General features: G+C 47.3%; 1 protein-coding gene across 1 annotated transcript in view; it reads left to right on the top strand.

The window, feature by feature from the left end:
* CUX1 (cut like homeobox 1) overlaps positions 1-13,615 on the top strand; it is a 373,050-nt gene that overhangs the window by 344,323 nt on the left and 15,112 nt on the right. The window contains exons 15-20 of the mRNA XM_026656513.1: positions 38-174; positions 1,493-1,559; positions 3,718-3,830; positions 4,398-4,514; positions 8,637-8,720; positions 10,888-10,944. Coding sequence (XP_026512298.1) covers positions 38-174; positions 1,493-1,559; positions 3,718-3,830; positions 4,398-4,514; positions 8,637-8,720; positions 10,888-10,944 — 575 coding nt within the window. The remainder of the gene's footprint in view (positions 1-37; positions 175-1,492; positions 1,560-3,717; positions 3,831-4,397; positions 4,515-8,636; positions 8,721-10,887; positions 10,945-13,615) is intronic.

The raw sequence follows: 13,615 nt of genomic DNA, 5'->3' as shown, positions 1-13,615 counted from the left end.
ACACTGACCAGCCAGTTTCACAGGCTTTGTTTTTCAGCACGCTGTGCTGAGCTGCAGATCCAGTTCACGGAAGCCGTTTCTACTGTTGCTGATCAGAAAGAGCTCATCACCAACCTGGAGCATGACCTCAGCACTATCCAGTCCATGTCTTCGGTGCATCGCCCTGATGCCGAGGTAATTCCAAAGGTTTCCTTCCAGTTGCTGACCCATTAGGTATGTCTTCACTACCCGCCGTATCGGCGGGTAGCAATCGATTTATCGGGGATCGATATATCGCGTCTCGTTAAGACGCGATATATCGATCCCCGAACGCGGTCACTGTCGACTCCGGAACTCCACCAGAGCGAGCAGTGGTAGTGCAGTCGACGGGGGAGCCGCGGCCGTCGATCCTGCGCCGTGTGGACCCCAGGTAATTCGATCCAAGATACTTCGACTTCAGCTACGCTATTCGCGTAGCTGAAGTTGCGTATCTTGGATCGATTTCCCCCCCCCCCCCCCAGTGTAGACCAGCCCATTGATTACAAAAGCTTTATTTGCATTCAGTTCCTTTTCCTTTCCCCCACTTCTCTGCCTTCCACCCCTTCTCCTTCCCCTTCTACTATCCCAGATACATCCCTCAAAATCTTCTCCATTACCCCACTCCCATGAGCCTTAAAAACCTCTGTGCTACTCCAAGCTAGGCTCTCAGTTCTTCATTCTCTCTGCTGAGTTAGCTGGTCTATAAAAATATTTCCTGATCTAGTTTCCCTAGACCCCAGAATTCATCTCTGCCTCCTTATGCCCAACTCGAGAGTGTTCCCATTTCTCACAAGACTTGAGGGCCACCACTAGGACCCTGGAGGGGTTGGCAAACCTTCTGAGACTCTGAGATGGATTTCAGCAATGATGGGGAAGCCTGCTGGGAAAACAGAAAGGAGGAACTTAAACCAAAATTTATCCCAACATTAAGAAAAGGTTCAGGTTTGAGATTTGGACAGAGATGCCTTATTGGGTTAGACATGTTACGGCCACGTTTGCTCTCCTGATTTCCATTCTGATGTTCTCGTCACCCCAAACTCTCCCTGAGCTCTCAGGAATGCTTCTGTTGTTTCAGAGTCTGCCTGCATTCTTCTGCTTTGCATATTTATATTCAGGCCTTTTAGGTGGGTTGAAACATAATGCTGCTGGCTGGACTGAAGCATTGGGTACAGCCACCGGTGTCAATACAATGAAAATGTCTCTGGGGCAGAAGTCAGAGCTTTGACCATCGTCATTTGCACAGTTCAGCCCATGAACTTCCCCAGGAATTCCGTAATTTGTAGCCCTTGTTCCCAGAATATGGAAAAGCATAATCTTAAAACCATCACCAAAGAACCTGGTATGGGCCACAGCTGGGACAAGAGAATGCATTTGATGAACTATTGCTCTGATCGGGTGTGGGGTTTCCTCACCTTCTGACCGTGCTACTCACCTACACTAAGAGTTCCTATTCACATCTGATTTCTCCACCCAGGGTGCTGCTGTTCACAGTCTAGAGACAATTCCAGACCCCATTAAGGAAGCTACAGCCCGTTTTTATGGTAAGAGCCTGGATTGAGTCCAGTTCATGCTTTGCTGTTTGGGAGCTGTGTGTTCCAGGGAGCTCAGCACAGACACTGGGGCTATGGAAGATCACAACTTTACATACTATCTACGGGGTCCATACACCAGACACTGAACTTGCTGAGTACCTAACTGGGTCACGTTTGTAAGTAGTAAGTTAACCATGCAAGGGAAGCAGCTGTGTTATGGGAGATCCAGTTGAAGGGTGTGCTGAGGTTTGCTGAGGCACTCTACTGCGGACAGCTGGTAGGGATGCTCCGTTACCTTAATGGTTGGGACCTGTGCTTTCAGAGCTGAAGAATCAGAGTTCTATCCTGACGCTCAAGGTTGCCATGGTGTGCAACATAACAGCCATGAATTCCTAAGTAGGTACAGACCTTTTGTTAAACTCTCCTTGGGCCTGGTTTTCAGGAGTGTTGAGCACCTCCATCTCCTGTTAACTTCAGAGAGATCATCCCTCAAAATCAACCCTTGTTAGCCATTGTTCCTCAGCAAGTTCCTCCATCCCCTTGCTGCAGACGAGATTCTGCTGCAGTACTTCCAGCAGTTTGTGTCAGCGCCCCGACAGTCTCTTCCCAAATCACACCTGCATGCAGAGGTTCATTCCCGCTCTGTCACTAATCTATTGTAGCAGATTTGACGTGTTGAAGAGCAAATGCTGACAGTCTTGGGAAGGGGTTTAACCACATGGCTCGGCTATCAAGAATAGTTGGTTGATTGGTTCTCACTGCGCAGAGTCACTGACTGTTGCTTCTGCTGATATCTTCTCCCTAAAGTACAGCCCTAGACAATACAGCAGATCAGCTTCCCGCTGTAGCCGCTCTACTGTTCCTTTCAAATACACCTAGAATTCAGACAGAAACTAAAATACTCCGTGCTTCAACTTTTGATCATTCCAGAGTGAATCCCCCCCCCAGAGCCAGAGAGCGAAATGTTTCCTTTACATTTGCTGTTCGCTGCAAGGGCTGTAGGAGAAAATGAATCAAGTAAATGATGACTGTTGGCTCCACTGGAAAAGAACCCATTTCCTTTCCTTTTTGTTTAGAAAGGTTTTTAAGTAGAATGATAAACAATATCACGGCAACAGTTCCACCAAGCAAAAACAACCTGAAGCCACCCATCCTGCTGCTATGAATAGCTCCACTGTGCAGACTAGCTGAGTCGCTGCCTTCTAGGACATATTTATCATCTGCTGTCCTGTGTAAACCCCTAGAGATGCCTGACCTCCTTCACAAGGCCATTGGAGGGGACGGCCATGCAGGGGGTTATGTACTCGCACCATTTCACAGGCTTTGGGAAGGGGCTGAAGAGACCTTTGCCAGTGTTTCCACTACTGCAAAACCTGCCACAGGAGGGGAGTCAATGCAGCCCAGAAAGTGGGGGAGATTCACTGGCTAGGGAGTGTGACCAGGACAGCCGGGGATTGCTGGGAATCAGTCCGTTGTGAGCAGGCGCTGCTGGCGAGTGAGTGTGCCCTCTCTCCTAACAGGGCCAATGGGGTTGCCTTAGGGAAAATTTCCCCCTAAGGGGTGTAGAGATTAGTTGGCCCCATACAGTAGGGATAATAACACCTACCTCAGGGGAGAGTTAAGTTTTGATTAATTACTAGAGCTGGACAGCGGCAGTAATTCCCTTTCCCAGAGGATTTTAAATGTTCAAAATTTGGTTTCATTCCAATTTGCTATGAAAAAAAAATGTTCAAAATTCTCCGTGAAATGGAATTACCATTCTCCACCCAGCTCTTCTGGGAATCTCGGCTCCAGGTCTGCCTGGGGCGCTTCCCAGGAGCAGGGCACCCTGAGCTGGCAAGGGCCGGAGAGCCACGGCTGCTGGGAACCTGGGCAGAGCAGCTGGTAGGAAACTGGGCAGGTTTTTATCAGAACCCTGACGGTTTCCAGAGGAATTCTGTAGAAATTGAACAATCTCTGCAAAACATTTCAATTTCAGTGAATTGGCAAATTCTGAGAGGAAAAAAATGTGTTGTCTAAGTTTTTCCATCCAGCGTCATTAATTAGCCATCGGTGAAGTCCTTTAGACCCTCCGGTGGACGGTGCCATAGAAGTGCCATGTGTTGTTTATCTTCCTTGAATGTCTGCTGGCTGAGGATGGTCTCTCACGGTTAGCTCTGCTTCCTAGGTTATCCTCCATCTCCCAGCGCTCCACTTCCCGAGGGGCAGATGGATTCCCTGCTGTCCATCATCTCCAGTCAGAGGGAGCGCTTCCGTACAAGGAACCAAGAATTAGAAGCGGTATGTTAGGCCGCTTACAAAGACCTGACTTTGGAATGCTGGACCTGGGTTCTATCCCTGTCTCTGCCACTGGTCTGCTGGGTGACCTTGGGCAAGTCACAGCCCCTCTCTGCCTCAGTTTCCCCATCTGTCGAACGGGGATAATGATACTGACCTCCTTTGTAAAACAATTGGAGATCTACTGATTACAAGTGCCACGTAAGAGCTAGGGATCAATATTATGGTAAAAAGACACTCCCGGCCGTGCATTTCTGGGCAGTTATTGCACTTCTTAGGGTTGAAGTCCCTTAGCACTGTGTTGAACCCCAAGCGGGAATAGTTCTCTCTCCCTATTTTTGTTTACACTAATTCATTTTGATCTGTGGTTGGAAGGACCCTCCTTGGAGGCAAACCCTTTGCTGATTGCACCTGTGCTTTGTCTCTGCTGGACTCAGCCCAGCAACTTACACAGTGGTTGGGAGGGGATTTTATTTCTGCCACAGGACAAGTTAAATCACCAATTCCCTTCCCAAAGAATCTGCAAACACTGGGTCCTCCAGCTAGCGGCGTTTGTTCTGTGTGTTGCAGGAGAACCGCATGATGCAGCACACAATGCAGGCTCTCCAAAGTGAACTGGACAACATGAGAGCTGATAATATCAAGCTATATGAAAAGATCAAGTTCCTCCAGAGCTACCCTGGCCGGGTGAGTGCGGAGCCTGTCTCTATCTCAGCTGTTGTCCCTTGGAGGCTAATGCGTCCCCATTCTGTGAGATCCACTGTACTGGGGAACTGGAAAATATATGTAACTGTCTTTGTTCGTTTGCAAAGGGATGACACTGAATCTTTTCACTCACACCTGCTTGACCCATGCCTAAAACCACATTAGAGCACAGTAATTACCTCTCCTGCCTGTCCAGTTCCTAGGCTTTGGGTAGTCCAAACATTCCACGATTGGGGACAACCTGTCTGAAGGTCACCTTATCCCTTTTGTGTGGAGTAGCTTGATAGAAAGTTGCCCCTATAAATCCTACATGCAAGACTCAGAATCATAGAAATTGGAGATGGAAAAGATCTACAGTATCAGGCCACTTGGGCCATCTCCCTGCTGCTTCAGGATTGTCCTCTACACCTTTGGTCACACACCCCATCTCCCTCCAGTATAATCGCTAATGGCGGGTTTTAAACATCTCACTGATGGAGCTACCCTCTGAGGCCAAGAGTTGGCATTTCCTGCCACAAGGTGCCAATGCAATATGCTTTGGTGTTCACACACTTGTTCTCCACCTGCAGGGTCACAGTTGCTCCTGACTGGCCAGGCACCAAGGAGTTAAAACAAATAACTCCTGAACTTATTCAGAGTCTGAGAAATAATTCAGCCTGTGTCAAAAAAGTGACTCATTCTTGTGTCCCAGCGCATGTAAGAGTTGCACTGAGGAATTTAACAAAGAGATTTATGTGGCACGTGCTCCCTTTCACAGAACAGTGTGCTCATTCAACTCACTGATCTCAGGAACTGTGGAGTGGCGACCTCTGAGATTACAGTTCGTGACAAAAGGCTTTGTTCCCCGTGCATTAGTCACCAGTTTTCTGCACCTTCCCCTGCATGCTACTGTGGCAACTGATTTCCGTTTTTCATGTGCAATTGCGAGTGATGACGGTGACAAACAGAGAGAGAATCACCCCTCTCCTGCTATACTGAACTAGAAACTCTGTCGTGCCTCTTACGGAACCCCTTCTGGCCAGCAGAGAGCGCTCCTCTCCTTTACAAGGTGCTAGCCACTGACCTTTCCTAGTACAGCATATACCAGCAATGGTGTGGGTCTGTCATGCTCCAAAGCAGAGAGGCTAAAGCGCATAACAAGAGAGAGAATAAGCCTCTCCGTAATACACAAACATGAAATAACGACGTAAAGGTGTACACAGCCACACAATGCTCAAACGTCACTGCTCAAACAATGCTCAGACATCATCTCCCCTCCTTGTTGCTTGCTAGAATGTCTGATGTATGAGGACTTTCTCCCTTGGCACACAGGTGGGATTTTAATACGCAGAAATCTCCCTCCATGCCAATGGCCAAAGAGACCCTATCACAACTGTTAAGAAAACTGTGTAAGCTGACATTTTGAAGAGCTTTTCATGGTAGCTGCGTCTTCAAGCTGAAATGTCCAGTCATGTCCAAACCTTTTGTTTGTTTTGCTCTAAAATGAAAATAGATGCATTATAGGAAAACTGTCCTAAAAATCCGCTTCTTGTCCTGACCTGCTGCATGGTTGTGGTCTCTGCTGTATTACAAATGCTATGATTCATTCCAGAGGTGGCTGCATTTCAATAGTGGGTGAACTGAATCCATTTTATGGATCAATATCTTAAATTTCTTTGGGATCCTTCTGGAGGAAAGTTCTATATATATTAAAGACTGATCCTGAGCATCTCTTATTAGTAAGGGATGAACTGGGTTGGGCCTTATGCTGTTATGTTTACTTTTCCTATTAAAATGGAAGAGTGTATCTCTGTATTTACTACACCAGAATATCATCCTCATTGTACAAGGAGCACTGAATCATGTACAGCAAACTACCATGGAGGGTGACAACATAGAGAACCTAATGAGACATGTGACTGGTTAAAAATAATAATCAAAGACCATAAAATAAGGAATGCATGAGCCCTAAACTGGGATCTAATCTAAGCCAAGGACTATGAGATGCAGTGGCCTGTGTATCATATATTCCAGAACATAGGGGCATATTCACTAAAGGTTCATTCAACTTGGGATTTCCGCTGCTGACAAGGAACCACGAGATCATGGCTGGATGACTGGGCAGAACAACAAGGAACATGTAGTAATGAGTCTTGAAAGATATCTTAAAGGTCAACATCATAATTTTAAAATTGTATGATGACAAAGACATTGCAGAGATGGAAAAATAGGGGACAGCTTGCTAACAGCAGCATTGTAAATATGATGCACCCTTATAATTAAAGCTTGAGGCAGGCAGATATGGAATCATAAGACACCAATGCATAAATAGAACAAGTTGACAGAGCATCAATCTCCAGCACCGTAGGGGATTTTACATTTTTAGTTCCTGTGTTTTAAGCCTACTTAAACCCCCCAGTGGCAAAGAAAAAAGTGGGAAAATCCAAAAGCAAGAGCAGCAAATGGGACCAAAGCATGAAAAGTTAGCATCAAATCACTAAATCTACGCATATCAATGCATGGAAATTATTATCCATTCAGACACGCCCTAAGATCCAATGCATTGTACTGACTCTGTGTCCACACTATGCACTGTTTGTATGAGCTAAAACGCTTTGGAGGAGGTCGTTGTTTTACCTGGGTACATCAAATGTTGTTGTCAGGGTGGTTTGAGGAGGAATCAGTAAGCGGGCTTGGAATCTGGATGATATTTTAATAAGTTGGAGCACAGTTTGCAGACTTGTAGCCTCACATAGGGCTTTTAAGAAGTGCTCGTTGTGAATTTAATCCAGAGCCGGCTACATGGTTATGAAATGGGGACTTCCATACTGGGAGAAACTTGAGATCAGGATGGAGCTTGCTTGAGAACATAACGTGCATAAATAAGAGCTACATCTCTCACCCCCTTTCAGGGGTTTTTCACAATTTCCCTTGCCCTTTCGGCTGCTAATAGATGTGTGTTTAAATAGTGCTTTCCTCCCCCTGAGCTCCTCTCTCCCTCTTACCTGATCCATCAGGGCTAGTATGCTGGATTTGTGACATCCTAAGCATTTCCATGGCAAGAACATTCTGTGGTGTTGCAAACAGATAATTCTGACTTCATTATTCGATCATGCAGCTGAGGAGGTGGGTGGTGTAAGATGCTGTTATTTACCTAAAACAGGAGCAAAGGAAACACAAAACTGCTGGTAAACAAAAGGGTTTTGTTTAAATGCCTTTTCTGCTTTGCTTGAGTATGCAAGTCCAACTTTGGAGCACTGATCAACTCAGCCGTTGGACTGAGTTTTTACCCTGTGCACAGAATTGCACAAGCTACCACCATATGTGTAGTTGAGCAGGGATTATCTGGGGTGATGGGAGTGGGGCTTGGAGCCAGGAGACTTGGATTCTAGTCTTGCTTCCCCATTGCCCAGTCACTCATACCTCTGCACGGAGTTGCTCTCCTGATTAGGAAGCATTTTACACCCACTCTGCAGTGGGGTCAGTGACTATCACCGGGGGCAAGGCAGGGGAGAATCAGGCCGACTCTGCATAACCTTGGGCAAGTCACTTGATGTCTCCGTGCCTTGGTTTCCCCATTTGTAAAGTGGGGATAAGATCACCCAAGCCCTTAGAGGTGTCAGTGTCCCAGTATAACTATTGCTATATCTACCACCAATTTGCAATGGCTCAGTGTTCCATCCCAGTATCCAATTCCTGTGCTTCTGCCTAAAGGAATGAACTGTACATTTATAGGGTAGGATGCTGAATCCACTTAAAACATTTCTCATGCTCAGATTTATAAAGTCTCTTTTAAGCTCACCAGCCTAAATATGTGTGTGCACGTGCGCAAAGGGCAGAAACTTGGTGGGATGCCCTTAATTAATTAAGGTGCCCCTTTTAATTACAAAAATTAATTAGGGTGAGCAAAGAAAGTTGCCTGGCTAAGTCTTCTGCTTCCCCGTTGCTTGGGAATGAATGTAGAGTCCATGGCTCACCCCCAAAATGGAGATCTCCAGTGGGTGAACGGTGCTGCAGGGAGCCATCTGCCCCCAGGAAAGGACTGTGTAGAAAGTAACTCTTGTGCTGCCCAGCCCAGTTGTCAGCAGAGGAGAAGGAAGCTAACTTCTTGTCTGATTCCTGTAGGGCGGCAGCAGTGACGACACGGAGCTCCGCTACTCCACCCAGTACGAAGAGCGCCTGGACCCCTTCTCCTCTTTCAGCAGGAAGGTACGGAAAGCCAGAGGGGTTCTCTGCTCCCGAGGGCCCTGTCTGGCAAGGTGCTGAGTTGCCCTCCCGTCCCCATGAAGACCACGAGGGTTGGGCGCACTGAGCACCTCACTGGATTGGGTTCTAAATGATTAGCACACCAGGATATTTTGACATTTAGTATCTTCGTTAAGTGTGTGTGGGGGGGTATCTCTTGCTCTCTCTCACTCTTCACTTTCCCTCCAAACTCCACCTCTCCATGCCTCCCCCACAAGAGTTAGCAGTGGGTACCTCAGTTCCATGGGACTGGCGTGCACAGGACACGCATGTCCCACAGCACTTCGTGGGCAGCTCAGTGCATGGGCCTACACGTCTTCTCACGTGGTGCTCTTTTGAAGATGGTATCTGAAGAGCAACACCAGGGCTTTGAAAGGCTCATTCTAATTCATAACCATAGACAGCCCTTAGTCACAGAACGGCTTTGGAAAAAAATAAGTGTGTGTGTGTTTGTTTGTCTCCCCTAGTAAACTCCCTGAAGCCGGATCACAGCTTTGTCTCCCATCCTGTATTGGTCCATAGCCAAAGCATGACAAAGGGGCACTGCTGTATGTTTCGTTGCTACTGTAATGTTCTCCCCCAGCCCATGAGGTTCCACAGCATGTGCTGGTGGAAGAGGCATCTTGGTGCATAGGAAGGGAAGAGGTCCCTGGCTAGCCGCAACAACCATGGTGCAGGCTTCCTTACCCAGTCCTGTCTGTGTTCCCAGTTGGCTGGTCTGGGCATATCAGAAAATGCCTTCCAGAGTGATGAACCAGGCGACATTTAAAATGGCATTTTTCCATTCAAGCAAAACTTTTCACGCACCTAACCCTCACTTCCACCCCCAGACTTCTTAGGCTGAAGCAGTTCTTTGGTTTGGGGGTTTGTTTGTTTGTTTTTTGTGGGGGAGGGAATTATTTCACAATCCTAGGACCAAATACAGCTTGGAGTAAGCATATGTATCTGTTGTGGGGGTTCCCAGGCCAGTTCCAGCACTGATGAAGCAGGGTGGGTGTTAGACGCCGTGTGTAACTTGGACCAAGCTGTTGGATGCAAAACAAGAGTCACCTACCAGCAAGGGAGTGTAGCTAGAACAGCAACTAACGAGGGTGTAAAATAAATCCAGCTGCCCTCATGCACTTCACCTGGCACCCAGACCGTTCCCAAGCCTCCTGGGGGCCCAGTTCCGCTCTGGTGTAGGAAGGCACAGCCCCCATTGGCTCCAGTAGGAGTTGTGCCTTCTCACGCCAATGCTGAATTTTGCGCCGGCCAAAATCCCCAAATGCTGTAGGCTGCATCTCTCCTGCCAACACTCGGAATGGAAGATCAGCATAAATTGCACGACTTAGCCACCCCTGAGTTTGGCCCATTCACTAGAATTCAGTCTTGCATTTAGCTTGCTGTCCAATGCCAGCCAAAACCTCTCCTGTTCTCCAGCTGGATGGAGCATTCTGTCCAGTGGGATGCTTGGGAGCAGGCTGGGGACTGGGGTTCCACACCCAGAGCATTGCCGACCATGGGGTAGGGAAGAAATTGCCTTGTGCTCACGCAGTTTCTCTGTACAACGAGCACCTGTCAGTTCATGCAGGGTCGCTGTTCATCCTGCTGTTTTAATCTTAAAAATTCCTCCCTCCCAGCACCCCAGCAGGAAGGCAGGGCAGTAGTATTTATCCCCATTTTACAGATGGGGAAGCTGAAGCAGAGAGGTTGTGCCTTGGGCCTGACCATTGAAGGAGTCCGGGCGATAACCCAGTAGCTCCAGGCTCCCAGATGTGTATTGAGACTACCTCTCTGCTCTACAGTGCATGGCACAAATGCCAATGGCAGCAGAGTGAATACTAATTGGGAAAATTGAGCAATAAATAATCACAGTAACAAGGTGGAAAGAAACGCTTTGACCCTTCTGGACCCTTTGTGAAAGGGCAGGTAGTAGCTGACATCTGGACATCAAACCGCTAGAGTAAGAACATTGGTGAGGGGTAGATTTGGGAGTAGAGGGCAGTTCATCTTGGCCTACCACTTACATCTCTCCCTTCCATGAGAGGTAGAAAGTGCTGCTTGGCTTGCAACAAGCCTCTCCTATATTTCTCCAAACCTAAAATGAGCACTTCTAGCCCCAAATGAAACCTTTTGTGCCATTTACTTTCAGGAACGCCAGAGGAAATATCTGAGCCTCAGTCCTTGGGATAAAGCCACCCTCAGTATGGTAAGTGATGGCAGGTTACCTACAATACATAATTCTCTGTCTCCATTTGTTGCTCTCGTCATGCCAAAGAGTTTGTTGGTCTCTTTGCTTTCAACAAGGACTTTCCTTCTTTGGAAATTGCCAAACATCACACGCTCCTGTGTACAGGGTTGCAGGCTTTCAGATCCTTGACAGACTTTTCCGTCCTGGGTTTGCTGGTTGCCGTTCAAGCCAGCATTGCCGCCCTCTGATCCTGTGGCAGAGCTATGAATCATGCTGTGCTTGTGACAACCTAGTTTCAGACGCAATGGCATCAGGCTGATGTCCCAGATACAGAACTAGGACTTCTCTGCAGCCAGTTCTTGCATGGGAAGCTGAGCTGTGAAGGAAACTTTTTTTTTAAGCACAAATACTTTCACTCTTAGCAAAGGGACCTCTGAAAAGTAGTAGCCACCAAGTACATTTTCTTCTGGTTATAAACATTTCTCTCACGTCAAATATGCTCCACCCACCTCCTGTTTTCTGAGCCCTTGAGCACTGGGTCCCAGCTCGGTGCGCTCAGAGTAGATCATGTTACGAATGTTTTGTTGACGCCACTTGGACCTTGTGAGTTAATAAGGACAGACAGTCGCTTCTTCCACTCTTAACTCTCCTACTGAGTCTTTGCAAATGGCTCCACTTCAGAAGAGGCGATAAGGACAAACATTTCCTCTCTTGCTGTCCCTTCATCAGGGTGTTTGCATCATTAGGGAGACAGCTGACTGGATTCCAGAATGGCTGAGGGGGCAAATCTCAGACCCAGCCCATGGCCACATGACTCACATGACATGACCGGGGTGGGAGGGGGCCAGATGGTTAGCGTTGCATTGGCTTTCATTTAAGAGAATGTTCTTTTAGAAGTGTTTGGCTTTTTCCCTTGACATCAGTTAGAGGTGACTTGCAGAAGGTGGTGTGTTGCCGGGGGAGTGTACAGGGAAGATGTCTCCTTTTTGCTGCTGTATAATGGACTATGGAGGCCTCAGTGGTTATTTAAAAAAACTGCTTGTTTTCTGCTCTTCAGTTCTTGTTACGCTGCTTTTCCTGCAAGACTCGGGACAACTGGACACTTAGTAGAAGGGGAAAATCACAAGCACCCCACTGTAAGTTAGAACATCCCTCCTGCTGCTCTAAATTGCACCAGCAACCAACAGCCCTAAAGGAGATGCTAGGGCAGCTGGGGATCAGCAGCACATATGGACACCTTAGCCACACCCTCTTTTCCTTGGTCACCAACCATAGCAGGGGTGGGGAATAGTGGCAGCAGAGGAGGCACTCTGCCTACACCAGCTCTGCACCACTGGATGATGCTGATTTGATATCTGTATTCCACTACCTGCCCTTGTTCCCTCTGCTTTGGATCATGACTGGATTCACAGAAGAGGAGGAACTGGTATGCACTGCCCCTGATACCCTCAGCACGGAGCACGAGCAGAGCCAGGGACCAATGGACATAGCTTGCAAGAATTCTCTGGTCTCAGGTGCACAGACTGCATGCAGACCCCACAGTGGACTAGAAATGGGGACCACACATCTCCAGGAACTCCAGTTACAACAAGGCAAGTAACTTCCTTATCTAGAGGAAATGCATAAAAAATGCAATTGGGCACCAGTAAACACATTAATCATGGTCAGAAGCAAAATCAATGACTGGAAAAGAGAAAACCAACACCATATAAAGCCACATTAAGAATTTTATTAGAACCATAAAATAGATGCATTGTTGGCTTATGCTGTGTGTTGAAAGCAAAAACGCAAACAGAAGGGCAATGTCACTATTGGAGAGGAGCCAGGACTGGAATCCCAAATCTCAACACCCAAACTTTATGGGATTTCAGAATCCAAACTCAAGTTTCTTAGCCTGGGCCCAGAGTCTGACACCTCTGAGCAGAATCTCCACTATCCCCCACACCTGGACGTTTGGGCTGTTGGTGTCAGAAGTCCAGACCTGATCCCACTTCTGAATTAGATGGCATGCTATTGGTAGGGATTAAGGTTGTTGCTGCATCTTCCCAGGGCTGCGTGAGTCCCTTGCAAATTTTTGCACTAAATCCCTTTCTAAAGAGGAAGTCATAGTACCTGAATGTTGTTTGAATTCTGTCTCCAGGGACCGTCTCCTGAGCTGCTTCCTTGGGCAAAATTCCTATGGACTTCAAGGGCAGTTTGTCTGAAAATAATCTCATGATTTCCCACTAGCTGACTCAGCTAGAACATCCATGGGTCAGTCTATATCCCGGATGAAGTTAGGAAGGCTACCAAGCCTGTACAGTGTAGTAAATCCCCAGGTCTCTGGCTTTACTGCTGTCTTGTAGAACATGTTCAAAGTGCCACTGACGCTTCTCCTTTCCAAATGATTCGGGGTGATCCTGGACCTGAGTTGCACTGTACATTGTTCTGCGTCTAGTCTCTCTAACTCTGTTGGAGAGCCCGATAATTCAGTTTAATTTACTTTTTATCTAGCATCCTTCACACAAAGCGCCTCACAATGCTTTACAATGAGAGATTAAATAATGAGCAAATGCTTGGCATAATTGTGTATGCAGAGTGCAAGGCACAATGTGGCAGGAGGAGACCAGCGGGTAAAGGAAGCTGTAATTTCAAAGGGGTAATAATGGAGATAAGCATTCTTGTAAACTAATTACAGGGAGGAGAGGGG

Source organism: Terrapene carolina, unplaced genomic scaffold (assembly GCF_002925995.2).
Source record: "Terrapene carolina triunguis isolate 2854851 unplaced genomic scaffold, T_m_triunguis-2.0 Scaffold231, whole genome shotgun sequence".
Classification (NCBI taxonomy): domain Eukaryota; kingdom Metazoa; phylum Chordata; order Testudines; family Emydidae; genus Terrapene; species Terrapene triunguis.
This window is presented reverse-complemented; position numbering and strand designations above follow the sequence as displayed.